Here is an 18,186-nt window from a genome sequence, read left to right as displayed (position 1 = left end):
TGTAATCAGGGCACTGATCACCAGTGCCCTGATTACTAAAGGTAAAACACATACAAAAATTGCCACCATCAGTGCCCACAGTGCCCGCCATCAGTGCCCCCCATCAATGCCCACAATCAGTGCCCATAGTGCTGTCAGTCAGTGCCCATCAGTGCCTGCTCATCTAGGCACTGATGAGCACTGACTGGCAGCACTATGGGCACTGAGTGTGGGCACTGATGGTGCTGCCCATCAATGCTCATCAGTGCCGCCCATCAGAGCTCATCAGTGCCACCCGTCAGTGTCCATCAGTGCCATCCGCCAGTGCCCATCAGTGCCGCCTATCAGTGCCCATCAGTGCCTCCCGTCAGTGCAGCCTATCAGTGCCCATCAGTGCCGCCTCATCAGCCCCCCTAAGTGAAGGAGAAAAATTTATTTTCAAAATTTACTCGCAGAAAATAAGAAAAACTTTTTTTTTTTTTCAAAATTTTCTGTCTTTTTTCTTTTTTTTTGTAAAAAATAAAAAACCCAGAGATGATTAAATACCACCAAAAGAAAGCTCTATGTGTGTGAAAAAAATGATATAAATGTCATATGGGTACAGTGTAGCATGACTGCGCAATTGTCATTCAAAGCGTGAGAGCGCTGAAAGCTGAAAATTGGTCTGGGTGGGAAGGGCGTTTAAGTGCACAGAAGGCAAGTAGTTAAAGTTATTTTTTCCAAGAAAACTGCGTTGCCATAGTATTGCAATGTTATTTTTTTAGGGTGCTAAAACAATCTATAATGTTTACTTGTAAACAACAAATCTTAGATAAAGGTCCGGTCTTAAAGTGGTTAATTGTCCTTTTTTGGAAGCTACATGAACGTGTGTGAATGAGCCCCTCCCCCTCTCCCCTAAGCGGACAATTCCTGCTACTATTTCCGGGTGTTTGATACAAATATTCTGCCCATTCCCGTGTATCCAGCGGCATCCGGGAGTCTCGGTAGCTCTGTACCGGAAACACGTGTGAAGATGACACATTGTATCATACAACGCGCTACTGTATCCATTTGAATATTTTTCCCCGTGCGCTCATTGGTTCTTCTATTAGTACGCCCCCAGCCAATCACAAAACCTCAAACAAAGCTGTCCACTCCCACGCTGTTTTACATCCCTTCTTTTCTAAATTTGAACGTAAGCCCCGCCTTCTCCTCTGGTGCGGCTCGGGCAAGTGGGCGTGGCGCCTGGCTGCGCTTTGGCGAATGAGATGAGAGGGATTTCGCCTTTGATCCAATGGCCTTGGCTTTGGCCGAAGTGGGCGGGAGGGTTGTTGTGTTTGGGACGGCGCGGTGGTTGAATCGTTATCGGTGAAGTAACGGGAGGAGGCATGTGCCGGGCACTGATCACCGGGTGACAGGTCAGTGTGCCCCGAGGTGGGGGGTGGGGAGGAAGGCACGGACAGGACGGGCTCCTCCGGTCTGATCTCCGCTTTGCTCAGTGCTGTGTCTGCCATCCGCTGCGGGATCGGTGATCTGCGCACATTTCTGATCGCTATTGTCCCGGAGGAGCTCATCGGCCCCTATAATGATCCCTACTGATCGGTGATCCGTCTATAGAACCCGCTGTGATATTAAAGGAACATTCTACCAGCAATAAACAATGGATACAATGTGTATATATAATATATTATATGATGAATACAATGTATAGGGGGAGATGGGAAGCAGAGCTGGACTGAATGTGCTTAAGGGGGGCAGATCAGGAGTGGGGGATGGGATTTGGGAAGCAGATTTGAAGTAGGGGGGGGGATATAGCTATACCTGCAAAAGGGGCCAACCTGCAGTGATCTAGCAGGACCTCATTTTCTGACTAAAGTTCCACTTTAAAGCATAACTGGAGGCAACATTTTGTTTTTTAGTTTTAGATGGAGTGGAGAGGGATTAGAACACCTGTCAGTTTTTATTGCTGTCTGTACCCCCAGCTAGGGGGATTCGCCCTCTCTGATTGTCCTGTTTATCATTGAAAGTAAAAGAAGATCCTAAATTTGGGGTTGCCCCCCCAAAAGGAGGGGAAATCTTCTAATTGGGGACACTAGTTCTGGTGACCGAGGAATTCCCTTAATTTGCAGGGATTTCCTGTCCCATAACCAAATAGGAAGTGAGAGGCAATCCATGCAAATTAAAGGGGGAGTTCTTGGGGTCACCAGAACTGGTGACCCCATTGGAGAATTCCCCTCCTTTTTTGGGAGGGACAACCCAAAATTTGAGTGTGCTGTAAATTGCCTCCAGCATTACTAATTTTGGGTAGAATAATTATTAATGTGGAATGTATGTTCCTTGCTAAAGAACATTATTTATTTTATTCAATTTTCCCCATAACAACTTGATTAAAAAAAATGTTTTTTTAGCAAGGAACATACATTCCACAATAATAATTATGCTACCAAAATTGGTGTGCTGTAAAATGCTTCTGGCATTTCTCCTTTTTCTTCTTGCTGGAGGTGGCCATTTTGCTGAAGCCCAGAGCCCCTGAACAGCAGTAAAACATAAAGCAGAACTAAACCTACTGATGAAGTGCCGGTTCACACTATTGCGATCACAGACATCACTTATGATTCGGAGCGCACTGCTCCTAAAATCACATGCGACGTCTGTGCAGTGCGAGTTCAGCCATACAGTTTGTATGGCTGAATTTGCACCGTAATCGCAGTGAACACGCACCGGACCCTTTTTTTGGTCCACAGCAGAAGCGGATCGCATGGTGGTTCACATTAGTGCGATCCGATTCCTGTGCGAACTGTCAGACCGCACTGCGATATACGATCTGATGTGGGGGTGTCGTTAACGTTGAATCGACGCCCCCAGCGTATTGCATATGGCAGTGTGAACTGCCTGTGCTGCGGACGCGCATCGCAATAGTTTGAACCGGGACTTAAAGTGTTCCTAAACCCCGGACCTGCATTCATTATATCTGCTCTCCCACTTTACACAGAACATTAAAAGTTTACGAGTTTTAAGACTTTAAAAGAACATTAAAGTCTGGCAGGCTGAAATACTCTCCAGCTGAACACTGTACTGAGTGGTGCCAACGTTTAGGCCCTGGAATTCTGGACATGGGTCCCTGAACATAAAGGGTCTTAAGGCCCCATGCACACAGGTGTATGAATTTATACTCCAAATATGCTGGATTGTTTCTGTCTGAACTTGGCAGAAAAATGACTGTAATGCTGCGTAGGTACGAGCGTTTATGTGCATATGGCAATGAGTGGAAATGTATTCTACCAGTCTCAATATTCATCTATTCTGGTGCCATTGGAATACTTTTACACTCATACGCACATGTAAAATATGCTCATAAGCTCCTCCGTCTAAGCAAGCCATTGTGTGGTTTTTTTTTTTTTTTTTTTAATGCCTTCTAAAATGCTGTTCTTAAAATACTGATCTAAAAGTCTGAAGTGCACGGCCACATAGGCAAACGTAGAACTGCATTCATGTAATATGAAATGCTGTTCACCCGTAAAAGAGGCAGCCCTATCCAGCTGCAGCATTTCCCAGCCTGCCATAGGCTTTGACAGGCTTCAGGCAATGGGCTGTATGCTGTACTCATCCATCCTGGGTACACTGACTCACTGCAGTTAGACACACAGGAGCCCGATGCCCCCATGTGCAAGGGGCCTTACCAGGCTTGTTTGTAACCATCCACTGCTGAACAACAAACACACCAGGAGTAACATGATGCAGTACAGCATATAGATTGCAGTAGGTAAAGGCTGTTTTTTTTTGCAGTCTTTGTCCTATTGGGGGGGGTTCCTATCCTGTCCCATAGCCAAAATTGGAAGTGAGAGAATCCCGAGGTGTCACCAGGACTAGTGTCCCCTCTATTCCTGTTCTGTTTCACTTGTGGTGATAACAGTAAACAGGACATATGGGGTAATTCTCGCTAGCAGGCACATGGACAGCAATAAAAGCCTGACACGTGTTTTAATCCCTCTCCACTTTAAATTAAAAAATAAAAAGTTTTAATTTAACTTATACTTTTCAGTGCCATACCTGTAGGCCCGTCACTGCTTACCCTTAGCCTGGCTGAAAATCTAAAATGGGGGAGTTCCGGCCTGTGATCTGGGCAACCCGTATGCGGGGAAACGCTCCCAACATCACTGAACAGAGTGAGCTCCCTCTTTGAAAGCCCCTCTCTGGGGGGGCGGGAGATATCCCATGCCTTGGCAGTGGACTGTCCTTCAGCTTCCTCGTGTCCAATACAGGGCTATAGACTTTGCATTGGTCTTAATAACATCAGAGGACATGTGACAACCATAGGGAAGAAGAGGTTGCAGGGATTAGCCTAGGAGCCCACGGGAACAGAGGATAAAGTAATTAAAAGTGCTTTTTGTCCTCCCCTAGACCTTAAAAAGTATTAACCATTTGGCTTGTTCACACAGACAGCCGGGGGAGGGGGGGGGCTGCGTTGGGCACACTGCAAAAGTAAAATGCTTAGAAGGTCCTAAAAAGTTGTATTACTTACCTTTTCCTTACTCCTGCAGGCTCCCTTCACGTCCAGTTCCCAGTATGACCAGTCCCCATAGCCTCCTCTATAAGCGGCTCTCAGCCGTAGTCGCACACTCGCCACCACCATGTACGATACAGGGTTAAGAATACTGCATTGTACATGATGACGGAGAGAGGAATTGATCACAGAAAGGAGCTTTGTGTGAGAAGAGGAGAGTGCCAGGGTGGTGGGAAATTATTTTTTTGGGCCATAGAGTTGAGCTTTGAAGCAACCCTGTCGTGATGGCAAATCTATGACACCAAGTCACAGCGGTAAAAGAAGTCCATGGATATTTATTCTTTACTCTGAACTGCTTTTATTTTGGTCCTAGGATTGAATTCTACGAGTGGTGCCATTAAACAGTACAATGAGCTGGGTGGTGGAAGAGTGGAAGGAGGGTCTCCCCACCAAGACCCTGCAGAAGATCCAGGAGCTGGAGAGTCAGCTGGATAAGCTGAAAAAGGAGCGACAGCAGAAGCAGTTCCAGCTGGAGTCTCTGGAGGCCGCCTTCCAGAAACAGAAGCAAAAGGTACACCTAACTAAATACAATGAAATACAAAGATACGTCCACCAAAAAGCATTGGACTTTCTTCACACACATCAGTTTCTCTCGACCAATTGAAAGTAGTAAAAAACATTTTTGTGCTTTAACGTTTGTGCATTAAAGCCTAACTGAACCCTCGTTATTACGATTAGGCAGTCAGGCTTCATGTACCATAATAAATATGTGCGAAATGTCAATAGTCGATGCTTTGGCTCCAAGTGTCCACCAAACAGAATGCAGATAGATAAGGAGAGCCGGAAAATCGCACATCCATATCAAAGTATTTAGCTGCAAAATAGTGACGATAAGAACAGCTTACGCGTTTCGCCAAATAGCCTTAGTCATAACCTGCCATAGGCTATGACTAAGGCTATTTGTCAAAACATGTAAGCCGTTCTTATCGTCACTATTCTGTAGCTAAATAAAGACTTTGATATGGATGTGCGAGTTGCCGGCTCTCCTTTTTCTATCTGCATTCCGTTTGGATGTTTGGAGGACACTTGGAGCCAGAGCATCGACTTTTCACATTTCTCACGTCTGTTCTGGGACCCTGAAGTGAGTGCTGCATCTGTTTTTTCATTTACAGTAATGAATACAGAGCCCATTCACTTTTTTTTTTTTTTTTTTTTGCACTAAGTGCTACAGCATGGGTTTAAGGCTAACTCCACTTTTTAAAGGGAAAAAAGTGCATTTATTTTTATTTATTTATTTTTTTTTGGAAAATGTTCCTGCAAGATAAACTGAGATCAGTGAATCATGGGTGCCATGTTCATACTCTTCCTCCAGCATTATAGATGCATACAAGGAACAACTTGCAGCTGGAGAGCTATAGGATGCGTCAACTGACTAGGAGTGCAGTGATCAGCGCACTTGGGTTCCATTGAGAACCACAAGTCCATCTGCTGTAGTGCAAGGTGGGACTTGTAGTTTATTCATTCACAGATCTCAATGAACGATGCAGATTTGTTGGCTGAACCCTGCCCTAATCTGAGAGATTCTGGTGGGGGAAGAAGCCCCTCACGCTGCTAGAGGGGGGAGATCTGTTTTGGGTTTGGGTCTGCTTGGCACCATATTCATTTTTGCTCCCTAAATATTAGTGTAACATGGTCCTAAATGTACCTTTATCCTTTAAAGGATAAGTTAACCTTTAGGATCATGTTACACCAATGTTTAGGGTGTAACATTCTCTTATCCACCCACCTCCCGCAGCTAGTGCCCCCCTCCCTGTGACAGTGAGTGGGGGATCTTCTGAAAACAACGTGGCCATGCGGTGCTCCGCCTACACAGCCATGTCAATATTTTACAGTTTTCTGTGAATCAATAGACTACAAGTACCTTCAACCATTGCGGCTGACTGCTTGTAGTTCTCAATGAACTGCGAGGGAGCTGGTGAGCACTCTCATAGCTTATTGATTCTTCCTGCCGTTCGGTAACTGCCTGTCCATATTGGAGGTTGGAGGTATGAGCAGACAGTATACTGAGAGTCTGCAGAATCCAGGCATTGCACTTTCGATCTGCTGATCACCGATGCAGTGCTTTGCAGGATGCAATGCAAAAAATAAACAAAATGCCCATTTTTTTTATTTTATTTTTTTTTTACCTGCAAAAAGAAGTCCATTTTAATTTATTTTTTACAAAAGGTGAACTTGGTTTTTAAAGTGGGAGTAAACTCCAATCTCTGACTTGTATGTATAGGTAAGACTTACCTATTGTTACTGTAAATATCTCTTGAACATGCACCATTTAAGAAATATTTACTGTACATGCAGCCGGTGTCATCACTGGCGCATGCACTCTGGACAAATGGCCACCTAGGCCGTTCCTTCAGATTTCTGTGCTGTAAGCTGCAGCTCCCGCATGCATGCGTGGGAGTGACGTCATTGCGGCTTCGGCAATTCACACAGAACCACGAACCCGGAAGGAAGACCAGGTGAAGATAAAAGCCCTCTCAGCAGTGACAGCTCTGTGTTGAAGGGCTTCCTTTTTAGGTAACTTTCACATAATGTGCTAGTATGCAATGCCCTGCCCCTGTGCATTGCTCTAATCCATATTTTTTCAGCTGGGGTTCCTTGAGGCTTATTTAGGGGTGCCTTGGCAAAATGCCTAAAAATCGCCCCAAAATTGTATACAAGATGGCGTGTTGATGAAGGCTGCCTTTTTAGTTACACAAAGTCACAGGTTTTGATTGTGCACCATTACAACTTTCTAGCTGCCAGCGTCTTAAAGCGGAGTTCCACCCTGGGAAAGCTTTTTTTTAATAAAAATACCCCCGGGACAGTCAGGGCTAGTACATTACACAATGGATAGCCTCTGATCTTTCCCGGGTTGCACTTACCTTTTAGAAGAAATACTTACCTTGAAAAAGTATTGTCCAGCGCTGCCATCTCAGGTGTGGGCAGCTTGAAGCCAGCGCGATCCTCTTCTGTGTCCTCTTCCATCTTCTTCAGTCCCACGATGCACTGCACCGGCCCCGCCGTCACTTTCGGTGCCGCAGCGTCATCCCTGCACAGCTTCTGTGCATGCCCAGAAGCTGTTTAGCAAGGTATGACGGCACCTGCATCGGAACTGACGTTGGGGCCGGGGCAGGCGTATTGATTCCTGGGAGCGATGACGTTCAGCTCCCAGGAATCATTGCAAAACCAGGAAGTGACGAATCACCGTGGCCGCCGAGGGGAGGAAGAGGAAGTAAGGTGAGTATATTTTCTTCTAAACTAGGTAAGTAAAAAAAAAAAAAAAAAATTGCGATTATCCATTTGTTTTTCAGGTGACCCCGGGCATGAAGATGGAGGTAAGTATAAATTTAGGGTGGAACTCCGCTTTAACGACCAATGGCATCATCAGTTGATAAGGAGGATGTCAGTCGTCTGCATAGCATCCTTGTTTGACCCTCCTCTGTCTCTCTCCATCAGCGTTGGGGTCACATTAGCTGAGTGATGGAGAAAAACTGAGGGAGAAAAGAAACATTGGAATACTAATCAGTACCAGTTTGCTAAAGTATATTTGCTTCGGAAGAATAAATCACCCCTAACTTTGGGTCTCCTACTTGGTCTTGTAGATTTTGCTGCATTATGTAAAACTAGAAAAGCTTTAACAGTTTAGAATGGGGCACTTCGAAACTGTCCATAACTTTTAAAGGGTGCCTTGACTGAAAATAAGGTTGAGAAATGCTGCTCTAATCAACATTGCTCTCACATAGGACTGTTGATTGGAGCGGTGTACTTGTTAAAGGAAACCCAGAAATCAAAGATAATATCTTAATATTCACTGAATAAAATGAGAGATTTTACATCCAGTCATGTGAAGAAATGTCTCACCCAGAAAGAAGGGTTATTGTCTTCAAATAGTCCTGCAACTGCTGTAGTTTTGGAGGTGCCATGGTTGTAGATCAATTCCTTAAGGTTTAGGGTCCCTTCAAATGGGCGATCCAATCAGGTCCGCCTTTCAGGTTTTCAGGAAGACCTGATCAGATGGTCCAAGCATGGATCAGCAGGTGTCAACAAAATTGTGTCATTTTACACCCACCTACTTCCATGTCCAGTCAGGCCTGCAAAAAAAAAAAATATATGAAGGAGTACTGTGTCCTCTCCATTTGGGCAGATTGGATTGGAGGCAGCTAGGTGTAAATGGACAGCGGAATCCATTTACTTGCAGCCGACCAGATTTGAGGTGACCACAATTTTCTGATTTCTGTAGAATCGATGCTCCTGGATGTCACACTGTTTCTGCCAACTAAATTTGTCTGTTTGAACTGTGATGAAAACTTAGGCCTTTCTAACACGTTTTTAATATTTGGATAGGTGGAGAGTGAGAAGAGTGAGGTGACGTCCCTGAAAAGAGAGAATCAGAGCTTGATAGAATTATGTGACAACCAGGAGAAGACCAGGCAGAAATTAGCCCATGACCAGCAAATGAAGGACACCCAGCTCAACTTCCTGGAGGGTCAACTCAGCGCGAGTAAGAAGCAGATTGAGAAGCTGGAGCAGGATCTGAAAAGGTAAGCAACTACTTGCTTGTATGTACGGTATAGAGGCTTATAGATGGTCTCTGTACTTGACTACTTTTATTTATGACATTTAGCGGACTCTGTGCCAGTATGATATCCGTTCTTAAATTATCAAATTTAAATATGAAAAGACTTACAGCATGTTTGCTTTTTTTAAAATTGTATTTTTATAACTTAGATACAAGAATGACTTGGAGAGGAGTCAGCAATCGTTTAATGGGATGGACATGTCAGTATGTGTCACTCCTCAGAAGAGTTTCGCTGCTTCGTGTACACCTGTCAAGTTTGAAGGTAAATTCTATTTGTTTGGGATGACATGGGTGTCACTGGGTCCTAAAAGATCCGGTCACAGTTGTAGGATGTACTTTAAACCCCAAATTCTCACTTACTGTAATCTGACATCAGCAGCCATGCCTGTATCATTCTCTGCATGTCAGTCTCCTTGGCAGTTGTGTATACCTGGTAATGCTCTGTAGAGAATAGTGCTGCCATCTCCCAAGACAGGAGATGGTTAGGAGACAGAAGCATTTCCATACATGTGGAGTTCATCTTCCCATTTATATTAAAGGGTAGTATGTAGGCTTAGGGACTGTGATATGTTTGCAATACTTGATGTATGACTTGCACATTGCACTGTTCCTTGTCTCTCTCTCTATGGAGTGGTTTAAAGAGGAGCTCCAGGCCCCCCCCCCCCCCCAAAAAAAAAAAAAAAAAACTAAAATACTCTAGCTGCTAACTTTTATTATTGGGGCATTTACCTGTCCAGGCATCCAGTGGTGTCCTCACCCGAGCAGTGGTGTATTTAGGTTTTGTGCTGCCCTAGGCCTGACTAAACTTGTGCACCCCCTAATTTAAATATGACCCACCCCTTTCTGTAAAGGCCACACCCCTTCCGGTTTAGGACCCACCTTGTCATCTGTAAACCACAGACCACAACCACAGTCTATCAGTGCCCATCAGCATAGCTTCATCAGTTCCCATATGTTCAGCCTCATCAGTGCCGCCTCTTTACTGCCGTCAGTGCAGCATTTCAGTGTGGCCTCATCGGTGGCAACCAGTGCAGTCTTATAAGTGCCCATTAGTAAAGCCTTATGTCACGGGTTTTGTAAGATTACTCTTTTAAGATATTTGGACTTGTGTTTGCTGCCACTAATTGTAATTATAGGATTATTTCACTTATTTGTATAATAAATAGGAAGTCCATAGTCATTATACAAATAATTAAATATTTTTTTGCTGCCCCCCTGCAAAGTGCCGCCCTAGGCCTGGGCCTTGTTGGCCTAGGCCAGGTTACAGCACTGCACCCGAGTCAATTTTTCAATTGGCTATTGGGTGCTGGCGCTGCCGTCTTGACTAAGGGAAACCGGCAGTGAAGCCGCAATCAGTTTCCTACTGCACATGTGCGAACTGTACTGCGCTTTGTGAATGGTCCGCAGTTTTCTGTGTTTCATGTGAAGTGTTCCAGAGGCTGCAGGGGGGGGGGGGGGGCTAAAATTCCGGCTCAGTTTTCCGCAGCGTCAAAAAGGTGCCAAATGTGGCAGAGGAGTGAGGAAGGAGGCACACAAGCAGAGCTTCCCCTTTTGGGTGGAGCTCTGCTTTAAGATTTTCCTTTTACGTTAATCTGAGTCATGTTCAGTGCAGGACACTCATTGGGTTCTTGACTCTTGTTTATTTGAGGTTTCACTAATAATGGAGGGGTATATGGAATAGATTTTCTATTTATTTTTTTTCTACACATGTATTTTTTATTTTGTGCATATATATTATATAAACATTGCCAAGGCTGGGAGATACATTGTAAAACATTGTGTTTAAAGTTATCATTTTTCTGTAAGTGAGTGTAGTTTAACCTCTTAGGCCCCTTTCACACATGCGGACAGTTCAGATCCGCCTGTCAGTTTTTCAGTCGGATCTGAACGGATGCCCCATGCATCTCTATGGGGCAGCGGAGACATGTCCGCTGACATCCAATCCGATCCTGTCCGTCAAATCCGGACCTTATTTTCCATCTGTCTGGTGGATCGGATGAGAACGGACAGGCGGTCCGTTCTCATCTGATCTCCCCATAGAGGACAGCGGGGATCTGACGCCTCCGCACACAGAGCGGAGACGGAGCTGTCATCCGCCTGCTCAGCAGGGATCTGCGGATCGATCCCCCGCTGAGCAGAACGGCTCCGTTGACTGAATGAAAGGGGCCTTAAAGACAAAGCCTTTTTCTGACACTTGTTGCTTACAAGTTAAAATCAGAATTTTTTGCTAGAAAATTGCTTAGAACCCCTAAACATTATATATGTATTTTTTAGAAGAGGCCCTAGAGAATAAAATGACGATCATTGCAATATTTTATGTCACGCTGTTTTTGGGCAGCGGTCTTTTTCAATGCAATTTTTTGGGAAAAAATACTTTGATGAATTAAAAAAACAGTAAAGTTAGACAAATTTTTTTGTATGATGTGAAAGATGTTACGCTGTGAATCATGATCTTTATTCTAAGCAAAAAAAATCGTAAATGTCATTTTATCCAGAATCGTGCAGCTCTACTACATGGTACTTGTGATGGTCAGATGTCAACATGCCTTTGGCAGTATTGTGTATGTGTGGTTGTTCTGTTCCTGAGCTGAATTTCCAAAGTCTTTCTTATCTCTAATTGCCAAATATCTTGCCAACTGGTCTTCTGTTGTCCCTGCCTCTAGATTAAGTTTTTGCATATTTCTTGACCATTACTGTTTTTTTTTTTTTTTAAAGAGTCAAAGTATGAGGAGCTACAGGACAAGTACAATAAAGAAGTGGAGGAGAGGAAGAAGCTGGAAACCGAATTAAAAATTCTTCAGATTAAAGTAAGTAAAATGAGGATAAGCGCACTTAAAAAGTATTTATATATATATATATATATATATATATATATATATATATATATATAGCATGTAAAAATGTGCATTGCTAATATTATTTATTTATGGGTTTTTTGAGCCTGTAAAGCATTGTACCAGCTGGTGCCATGCATGTCTCCTGCAGACATGTCTGTGTGCCTGTACATCCCGCAGAGCTCTGGGTAAAGACTGACAGCTAGTATGGGGAACTTCTCCCGGTACTACTGTCACAGGGAGTGGGGGGATTTAGCAGCACTGGGAACATGTTCCACTCTAAAGCAGGTGGAATATGTAACATGTTCCCAAAGGTGAACTTATCCTTTAAAGTGGCTGTAAACCTCAGATGTGAAATCTGAACAAAGCGTATCCCTCGAGTGTGTACTTGTCTCAATTAAGAGCACTAAGTGACATTTCTGTCTGCTGCTTTGTTCCTCTGCAATCATTAAGGCAGGTCTATGTTACAAGGGTGGACTGAAGGAGCTCCTTACTCTGATGGCAAGGTCCATGATGCGGCTAGTATATGTGGATATATAGAATATACTCTATGAAGCACCTGCCTCATGTACGCAGTGGTCTAAATAGAGACCCCCATTAATGTTGATGTAGTATGATACGAGAAACGTGTCCGTTGCCTGTATTTTGGGGTCCCATGATAACATTTATAGGATACTGAATGGGAATTTCCTCTCGAATCTGCATGGCTGCAGTTGCTTTAATGCACATCCCCCCTGTATGCCCACCCGCATTGATTTGCTCCTCAACGCATGTGTCTGCTCGGGTCTCTGTCGCAGTTGGAAATATCGGTCTGGCCCTGAGGAAGCCCTGTTGCGAAACGTGTCGGCTTGCTGGGGACCCTAGACCGTGCTACCTAGACACCGTAACATCTATTGAGATACAGTGTGTCAGCATTCCCTATGGGAATATATTTCTACACATGCAATTTTCTTTTATCTTCTATTTTTTTCTTATGTACTCATAGTACATTTTTTATACATGTTTGTACAATAAAGAGAGTCATTTTAATATAATGGTGTGATAATTGTGATCATCCTCTCTCCAATTGCCCATATAAAGCCCCATCTTTTTTCTTAGCCCTTTTTTTGTACTCTGCTAATATATAATAGATAATTAAATATTCTGGACTTTAAACCGATGTGGAGGAGAGAAAACTGCAGGTAAACAGGTATGTAGAGGATTTGTTTTATCTCTGGGTAACCCCTGAGGCCAGTCACTTCTAAAGTTTTATAACCACTTTAAAGAGCACTCCACCACCCTCAAAGTTAATGTAAGGCCTAATTCCATCCAAAACTTATATTGTTCCCAGGAAATTAATATCTCCTAAATCAATGACAGCGGTCTCTGTGGTACAGGAAATGAGGTGAAATATCCAAACGTCAACCAGGACAGCAGTCTAAAAAAATAAACCCAAAACTGTTATGGGCCATACACACTATAAGATTTTCTGAAGACTTTTTCCTTTAGACTTACCAAAACCATATAATATGAGGTCAAATGTAAACACTTTCAATGTGTATGCAATCTGGCAGGCCCTTGTACTACATAGAAAAGGTAAATCTGAAGGAAATCTAACCACAAAAGTTGGATAGTGTGTATCCAGCTTAAGGTTCTGTTTCATGCCTTTGCCTCTGGGAGTCATGCCTGTGGCTGCCCGTCTTGCAATGCTTCAAGGGACAACAGCTGCAAACAGGAAACTCTTCCGATGTCAACGACATTCTGCCTGAATTACTAAAACAATATCCACCAATCAGGATTACATTTTCCAAAGCTTGATCAATGAAGAATACATTCTCATTGGTTGCTGAAAGTTACTGCTCTTTGCTCTTAGGCCTTATTGAAGAAGTTTGTGTCCAAACATCACAAGGCATTGGGAGTTTTGTAGCAATCCCTTTTTTGTTTTCCAGCTTTTGAACCAGAATTCGCAGCCTACTTCCCAGAACACAATCAACCATCGAGACATTGCTCGCCATCAGGCTTCTTCCTCTGTCTTCTCCTGGCAACAAGAGCGTACGCCGAATCGCGTTTCCTCCAGCAACCATGACACATCACTCAAAAGGAGTTTTACTTCCACTCAGTGTCCCTGGGAGCAGGAGGAGACGCCAAGCAAAAGAGGCTACAAACCGGATACCAACAACCGAAGCTTCTGTGAACCACATAACACTGCCGCAAGTGACCAACTGAAGAGCCAAAACCAAGGTGACTAAATTGTATTTTACATTAGGACTTTGTTCAATATTTCTTGAAGGTGCTTGCATCAGTGGTGTTATCCTGATCCTTTCTTCATCTAAGACAAAACTTCTTCCTTTTTTGGATTGAGTAGGGAGGGTTGAGTAGGGAGGGTTGAGTCGAGTTGAGAACATCTGTCAGGTTTTTAAATGTTGTCTGTGCCCCCATTAGGGAGATACGCCCTCTATATGTCCTGTTTATCCTTTTCAGTGAAAGAGAACCACAAATTTTTTATGTCGTCAGTATAGGATTAGAGGGCACATCTGTCAATAGGACACTAATCCTGGTGATGACGTAGGATTTCCTCACTTAGGAGAGACTGCCTGATGCTTCCTTATTTCGGGGGCGTGGGACAGGAAGCAAAGGGAAATCTCATCAATGGGACACAGGTGGCCAAAAAACTTACAAGGGGTTAACTCTTCCTCCAAAATGGAAAAGAAAAAGTTTTTGCTCTCAGTTCTACTTTGAAAAAATCTTATTATCTAAAACTCCCCAAATTCTGGCACTTTCAAGTGTCCTATCCATAAGGCTCGGTTCACACTTGTGCGATGCGGGAAGGCTGCAAATTCGCAGCCTGTTCCCGCATCGAATCCGCACATCTGGCAGTTCACACTGCCATATGCGATACGCAGGGGGTGTCAATTAAATGTTAACAACACCCCCAGTTTGATCGCATATCGCAGTGCGATCTGACAGTTCGCACCAGATCGGATCGCACAAGTGTGAACCACTGTGCGATCCGATCCTGATGCGGCTGAAAAAAAAGGGTCCTGTGAGTCTTTGTTGCGGATACAGTGCGAATTCAGCCATACAAAGTTTGGGGCAACTGTGGCTGAGCTAAGGATTTGACTCTCCTGGAGTGGCCAAATTTCATAGCAATGTCAAAGGCACATTACAAATGAATACAAGAAAAAAAACAAAAAAAACATTTACTGAAGGGTAAAACATTGTAAGTAAACCTGTGATGTTGGCGCCGCGGGGAGAAGAGGGAGAAAACCGAGGTTCCCTCCAGGCAAATGTTGGATCCTGGGACTGGTTCATATGTGTGTTAAAAGTCAGCAGCTACACTTTCAGTAGCTGCTGACTTTTTTAAGAAACACGAAACGGCTGGAACTCCACTTTAAGCAAATTGTAGTGCTTTCCTTTCTAAGAGAATGACATTTTTATTGCAAAACTTTTTAAAAAATGTTTTGTTTCATATTTTGCTTCTAAACTTCAGAACTGCGATCCAAAGTGAACGAGATGGAGCTGCGATTGCAAGTTCAAGAAAAAGAGCTGAAAAATCAACTGAATAAACTTCAGGAGACTCAGACACTGCTGGAGAAGACTCAGGCAGAACTCCAGGAGAAAGACAAAGCGATGACAAAGAGCCGTGATGACTTGGCCCGAGTGACAGTACAGTTGGATCAGACGGCGGACAGGGTAGGTCATACAGTCTGACATGGCTTTCTATAACCTTAATGATAACCTGTCACAAAAATCTGTTTTTGATCTAACAGTACAGGTCACACTACATGTTTTATTTCTCTTTCTTATAGAATGTCTACCCCATGAATCCATACTAATTATAGTAGAGTGACCCTATTTAAAGATAATAATTCAGTTTTAGGAGGGCACTTGGGTGCAGGGATAAATCATTCACATTGCAAAGAGGAACTAAAGCATGGCTTGGCAGGCACAGCTCTTCAAATAATGCCCAAGAATGCACGGCACATTTACAGATTACGTCAGACCTACCTCTGGGTTTGCCCTCCTAAAGCGATGACGGTTGCGCAATCGCTGATGCCAGTTATAACTTTCAGTGGCAAGCAATGTACACAAAAGATTGTTGAGAGAAAGGAGTAGAGTTCTTTTTTTCAACAAAAGAGATATACAAATCTTGGATCAGGTGACCGGACAGGAGCGGGCTGAAAATGGGTAAGTATATAAATCTTTCCTACACAGGTTAGTCAGCATAAATGTTAGGAGGGGGGGGAGCATTTTTTTTTTTTCTTAATTCTTTATTTAAATTATGATAAAGGTTACAAAAGTGCATCAAAGTACAATCCACAACATCGGCAAACAGCAATCCTAAAAAGTGCAAGGCATAAGAGACTGAGACTATAGAGGAATTCACAATACCCGTATGTTACCATAAGTGTAAACACATTCCTGTCCCTTAAAGTCCGGGAGTATACAAACAACATGGTATAGAGCACAAACAACATGGTATAGAGCAATCACTGTGATCGTCCCGAAGCGTACCAGGGTACTGCTTGTAAATGCGGGCGACCCCGCTGCCAGTCACGTCCCCTACCCCGGGGGCAGACCCTGAAGTGCCAATCCCTCATCAGAGAATATGAACGTATTCCAGCAGGACCATGTCTTGGAGTACTGTTCCTTTCTACCCTGTGCGGTGAGCATCAGGCCCTCCAAATCATTTATCCACTTGACCTTCTGCAGCCAGAGGGCGACCGTTGGGGGGGGGGGGGGGCTCTTCCAGCAGAGGCTAATACAAGATTTCGCCGCGTCCGCAAGGTGGCTCAGCACCGAGCTTTTATAGCATTTAGGGGCCATGCCCGTACAGTGCAGCAAGAAAAAAGCCGGGTCGTCAGGAACGGCCCGGTCCGTCATCAGTTGGGAAACACTGCGCACTTCAGCCCAGAAGTCCCGGAGTTTAGGGCAGGACCAGAAAATGTGGGACATGGTACCCACCTCTTGTTGACATCGCCAGCACCAGTCGGACGTCTCCGGGAAAATCCGGCGAAGTCTGACCGGGGTAAAATACCATTGAGTAAGGATCTTGTAATTGGATTCCTGGATCTTTGTGCTGATGGAGGATTTAAGGGAGAATCGGACTATATGACGTCTCTGGGAGTCGGAGAATGTCCGGTGCAATTCCCCTTCCCATTTAAGAATACCCGGCAGGGCGAAGTCCGCGGGGGGGGGGGTCCAAGATCAGAGCATATATCTGGGAGAGGGCTTGGGGCATGTGGCCTTGTGAGCTCAGGAGGTGTTCAAAGGACGTCAAGTCCCGTTCAAATGCCGAGGGGCCTCCCAGGTCCCTAAGAAAGTGGAGGAGCTGCAAGGCTTGCCACCTAGGCAGGCAGTATTTCCCACTCGGGGAAGTCAGCTGGGAAAGAGTCGGTAATCCCGTACTCGAGACAAAGTGTGAGACCTGGAAGATGCCCTCTCGAAGCAAGGCGCTGAACCGGTTGTTCTCACAACCCGGCCCAAATGCTGGATTCCCCAGTAACGGGTAGAGCGGACCGCGACCCCCCGAGAGGCCCCTATCCGCTGCAGCCAGAGAGCATACCTTAATCGTCGGCCCTATGGTAGGATGTCGCTTCACCTCTGCAGGAACCTCCCGAGGGATCAGAGGGGCACGTGGTAAATGTATAGAGAACAGAGAGGTCTCCAGGGTGACCCAGAGTTTTAAATCCGCATGACGTGTCCAGTCAATCCAGCGGGAGAGCATGGCCGCCTGGTAGTAGCGCCTAGGGTCCGGGAGTGCCACTCCACCATGTTGTTTAGGCAACACAAGGATACGGCGCGCCAACCGCGGCCGTTTACCCGCCCTAACGAATTCGGTGAAGACCGACTTGACCCTTCCCAGAAATGCCCCCGGGAGCGAAATTGGCAGCGTCTGAAAGAGGTACAGTAGCTTGGGGAGTATCGACATTTTCAGAATGTTACACCTGCCGAACCAGGAATGAAGCCCCTTTGTCCACTTCGCCAACAAGGCCCGGATGCTCACCAGGAGGGGGGGGGGGGAATTGAGGCGGAACAGGTCAGCTGGATTGGGTGAGAGCACGGTGCCCAAATATCGAAGCCCCCCCTGGGCCCACCGAACAGGGAAGTCCAAAGTCAGAAGATCCTGAAGAGGCCGTGGCAGGCCACCCCCATGATTTCTGATTTTGGGGGGGAGCATTTTTACCCACTTGCTGACTGCCCTATAGTACTTCTACAGGACAGCAGCTGTGTGCAGGATCACACAGCTGCCCTTGTATTGGACAGTGGCCACCACGGATGCCAGCCTGTCT

At 44.9% G+C, this 18,186-nt stretch overlaps 1 protein-coding gene across 1 annotated transcript in view; it reads left to right on the top strand.

Moving 5' to 3' along the window:
- The first annotated feature begins 1,289 nt into the window (after positions 1-1,289).
- CENPF (centromere protein F) overlaps positions 1,290-18,186 on the top strand; it is an 80,336-nt gene continuing 63,439 nt past the window's right edge. The window contains exons 1-7 of the mRNA XM_082249757.1: positions 1,290-1,376; positions 4,836-5,033; positions 8,846-9,042; positions 9,230-9,342; positions 11,796-11,887; positions 13,843-14,134; positions 15,384-15,586. Coding sequence (XP_082105883.1) covers positions 4,872-5,033; positions 8,846-9,042; positions 9,230-9,342; positions 11,796-11,887; positions 13,843-14,134; positions 15,384-15,586 — 1,059 coding nt within the window. The 5' untranslated portion in view covers positions 1,290-1,376; positions 4,836-4,871. The remainder of the gene's footprint in view (positions 1,377-4,835; positions 5,034-8,845; positions 9,043-9,229; positions 9,343-11,795; positions 11,888-13,842; positions 14,135-15,383; positions 15,587-18,186) is intronic.

This window comes from Pelophylax lessonae, assembly GCF_965119305.1.
Source record: "Pelophylax lessonae genome assembly, chromosome: 3".
Taxonomy (NCBI): domain Eukaryota; kingdom Metazoa; phylum Chordata; class Amphibia; order Anura; family Ranidae; genus Pelophylax; species Pelophylax lessonae.
The sequence above is the reverse complement of the archived record's forward strand: the minus strand, read 5'-3'. Positions and strand labels throughout refer to the sequence as shown.